This window comes from Hyalella azteca, unplaced genomic scaffold, assembly GCF_000764305.2.
Source record: "Hyalella azteca isolate HAZT.00-mixed unplaced genomic scaffold, Hazt_2.0.2 contig9446, whole genome shotgun sequence".
In the NCBI taxonomy this organism is placed as follows: domain Eukaryota; kingdom Metazoa; phylum Arthropoda; class Malacostraca; order Amphipoda; family Hyalellidae; genus Hyalella; species Hyalella azteca.
Window position 1 is genome coordinate 1,413 of NW_025939517.1, and position 3,627 is coordinate 5,039.

Sequence of the window (3,627 nt, forward strand, 5' to 3'; positions counted from 1 at the left end):
AATTTTGGGTAGATGCCAAATTTTGTGTTGAGCCAAATTTTGTGTTGATGCCAAATTTAGTGTTGATGCCAAATTTTGTGTTGAGCCAAATTTTGTGCCGATGCTAAATTTTGGGTAGATGCCAAATTTTGTGTTGAGCCAAATTTTGTGCTGATGATAAATTTTGGGTAGATGACAAATTTTGTGTTGAGCCAAATTTTGTGTTGATGCCAAATTTTGTGTTGATGCAAATTTTGTGTTTATGCTAATTTTTGAGTTGTGTCAGATTTTGTTTATGCTGATGCCAGATTTTGTACAAAGTTTTATTTTTAGTCGAACGATATTTTGGTTATAACGGCAGATTATATTTCTCTACTGAATATTCTTTATGTTGTGCAATATTTTTTATGTTGTGCAATATTTTTTATATTGTGCTACATTTTTTATGTTATACAATATTTTTATGTTGTGCAATATTTACAGTTTGTGGGGGTGGGGATGACACGGAGCCCCTACTGCCCCGGTCCCCCTCCCCGCAAGGTGGGGAAATAACACCCTAACAAAATTTAGAGTCGCCCCAGCTTCTGGTAATCCTAATCAGAAGCTGCCGCGTCTCTAAATTTTCACTGGGATATCCATGATAACCTCAGACAACACTCAGGGAATTTAATTGGTGATCTTGTCCAAATAGTGACACACTTCCCAATTGTGATACGAACTTTTGCCAGGCTAAACTGGGTCAGGATGACCCACACAAAGGCAAAAAGTGCATCACTATTTGGATAAAATCTCACTTATTTTTATGAGTGTAGTCTCAACTGTAAGGAAGGCTATTACTTGAACTAAATTTTTTTCTACTTGCAATTACTTCCATAATTACCCTAAGCTATTACTTCCTTATTCGTCAACGAATTTTATCATGTTTATAAACACGAACCGAACTCGGTTGTTTGTTATTAATTGCCGCAGAATTAGCTGGTCAATATTTATTAATTGTAGCAAGATTTACCGCCTTCCATATATTAACAAGACCGTGCTTTGTCAGTTATTATAAATTCGCCGTAGCAGGATTAGCAGTTTCATAGTTACAGTGAGGAAAACATGCGTAGTGAAGACATTTTTTCGATTTGTGTTTTCAAGTGAAAGGGCAAGCTCAACAAAAGTAATCGTTGTATCATGAAACGTATACACTGTTGAAGATGTTCTGGACAATTAATGATGTCCACCGTCACGCTGATGCGCCGCCTTCGTCGAACACCGTTCCCTATTAATCCCTGAGAGACGAATCATTCCCCGAATGACAATTAAACGCAACTTAAAAAGAAACGTAACTAAAAATATAACTATAACTTAACTAACTAATGAAATAATGGAATAGGAACGTAACTACCGCACATCTGGTAGTGGTATACAAGGGGGGACGATCAGGAATTGAGTTCAAAAACATTTCCAGTATTTAAATGTTTCAAGGGTTAAGTCCCTCCATCGTCTCAGCTCCATAGGCAAGGCGTTGAACAGCCTCGATCCTGCCACGGATCCATCTAAGAAAAAATTCCTGCCCTAAGTAGCCCAGCTCCCTTATGCCGCTGGTCTCATTGGACTGCCTCTATATAATTGCCTAATTGCGCTGACTCTGAATGTGGTTCACAGCTGGCAGCAGTACTCAAGAGGAGGGATCACGAGGGCTTTGAGGCAGTACTGTCAAAACTCGCTTAGGTACACGTAGCGGTTGATTTCTCGTCTGTAATTGGTGGGTTTAGCTTGAAAAGCCATTGGTGATTGGTGGATGGAGTTACATACTTGGACTATTAGGACAGTACGTCCCGTGAAGAGTGTGATAATCGCTTCCGCTCTTTTTCTAAACGTCAGCCAAATCCACCTCATCTATCGCCTGCCTCTTGCAGCTACCTACATCCGCGAATTTGGCATCAAACGTATCTTCAGTATTCATTGACATGCACTCCGAAATCGCAAAAAAGTTCTTTCTCATCGGTTTTTCTGTAGTGATCGATACAGCATCCAGACCCTGTCTCTTATACACATCTAGATGTGTATAAGAGACAGCCCCATGTCAGGCAAGTCCCTAATATTTATATATATTATACAATATATTATACAATTGCTACTACATTATTCCATTCTTATGCGATTTATATATGTATATTCGCAGTATGTATTATACGTATGTGCTAACTATTCCTGACCAAATATGAACAGTGAAATTTTCTTAAGAGATTCTAAATGTTATATAATTTTAAATTTTCATGATATTTTGGCATTTCATCAACATGGAAACATGCNGTCATAACATGTCCTAACAAGTTCTAACGTGGTCCTCACATATCATAACTCGTTTCAACATGTCCTAACGTGTCATAATATATATAACGTGTCCCAGCTCGTTTCAACATGGTCCTCACATGTCTTAACGCGTTGCAACATGGTCCTCACACGTCCCAACGCATAACAACGTGTCCTAACATGTCCTAACACGTTTCAACGTGTCCTAACATGTCAAAACGCGTTACAACGTGTCCTCGCATGCCCTAACGCAAAACAACGTGTCCTAACATGTCCTAACGCGTTGATACGCGTCCTGACATGTCCTAACGCGTTGATACGCGTCCTGACATGTCCTAACGCGTTTCAACATACCCTGACATGTCCCAACGCGTTGCAACATGTCCCAACACGTTGCAAAGTGTCCTGACACGTCCTAACGCATAACAACGTACTCTTACACGTCCCAACGCATAACATCGTGTCCTCACATGTCCTAACGCACAACTACATGTCCTGACACGTCCCAACACGTGTGCAGCGGTGCGTCGGTCAGTATGGCGGGAGACGTGCGACGCGACGCGCTGCCTCAGCGCCATCGTCACGGCGCTGAGCCTCGTCTTCATCGTCCTGACGTTCCCCTGCAGCCTGCCCTTCTGCCTCAAGCGCCTCGAGCAGTGGGAGCGCATCGTCGTCTTCAGGTAACTTCTTAGTACTTTTTTATTATATTTTTGTCCTTAAAATATTAATATTTGTTATTTCGTCCTTGTCCTATTAAAAATGATCAATTGTATTTTTGTTCTTAAAATAATAATCTTTGTTATTTTGTCCTTGTCCTATTAAATTGTATTGTATTTTTGTAATCAATTGTATGAGCGCATCGTCGTCTTCAGGTAACTTCTTGTTGCTTTTTTATTGGATTTTCGCCCTTAAAACAATAATCTTTATTATATTGTCCTTGTCCTATTAAAAATGATCAATTGTATTTTTGACATTGATTACGTTTTTATTTATAGCAGAGGGAGGTAATTTTTTTTGTAGTTCTGTCCTTGATTAAAAATGAAATAAACGGTAGGATGCATGATAGATAATTGATATTAATTATATATGATTAATAATAATCTCCCCCCAGACTGGGGAGGCTGCGGGGGGTGTTCGGCCCCGGGCTTGTGTTCGTGATCCCCTGGAGTGACCGGAGCAGCAGAGTGGACATGAGGACCAAGGCCTTCTCTGTTCCTCCCCAACAGGTGAGTGTTGCTGGTGTTGCTCCCCAGCAGGTGGGTGTTGCTGGTGTTGCTAGTGTTGCTCCCCAGCAGGTGGGTGTTGCTCATGAGGCATTATAAATATTGATGTTTACCCTCCTATACT

General features: G+C 40.5%; 1 protein-coding gene across 1 annotated transcript; it reads left to right on the forward strand.

Moving 5' to 3' along the window:
* Positions 1-462: 462 nt before the first annotated feature.
* Positions 463-3,575, forward strand: LOC125178393 (band 7 protein AAEL010189-like; the record flags this gene model as incomplete). Its single annotated transcript, XM_047882027.1, has 3 exons — positions 463-519; positions 2,801-2,960; positions 3,392-3,575. Coding segments are annotated over 3 exons (401 nt in total), but the record flags the coding sequence as incomplete, so codon positions are not given.
* Between the last annotated feature and the right edge of the window lie 52 nt (positions 3,576-3,627).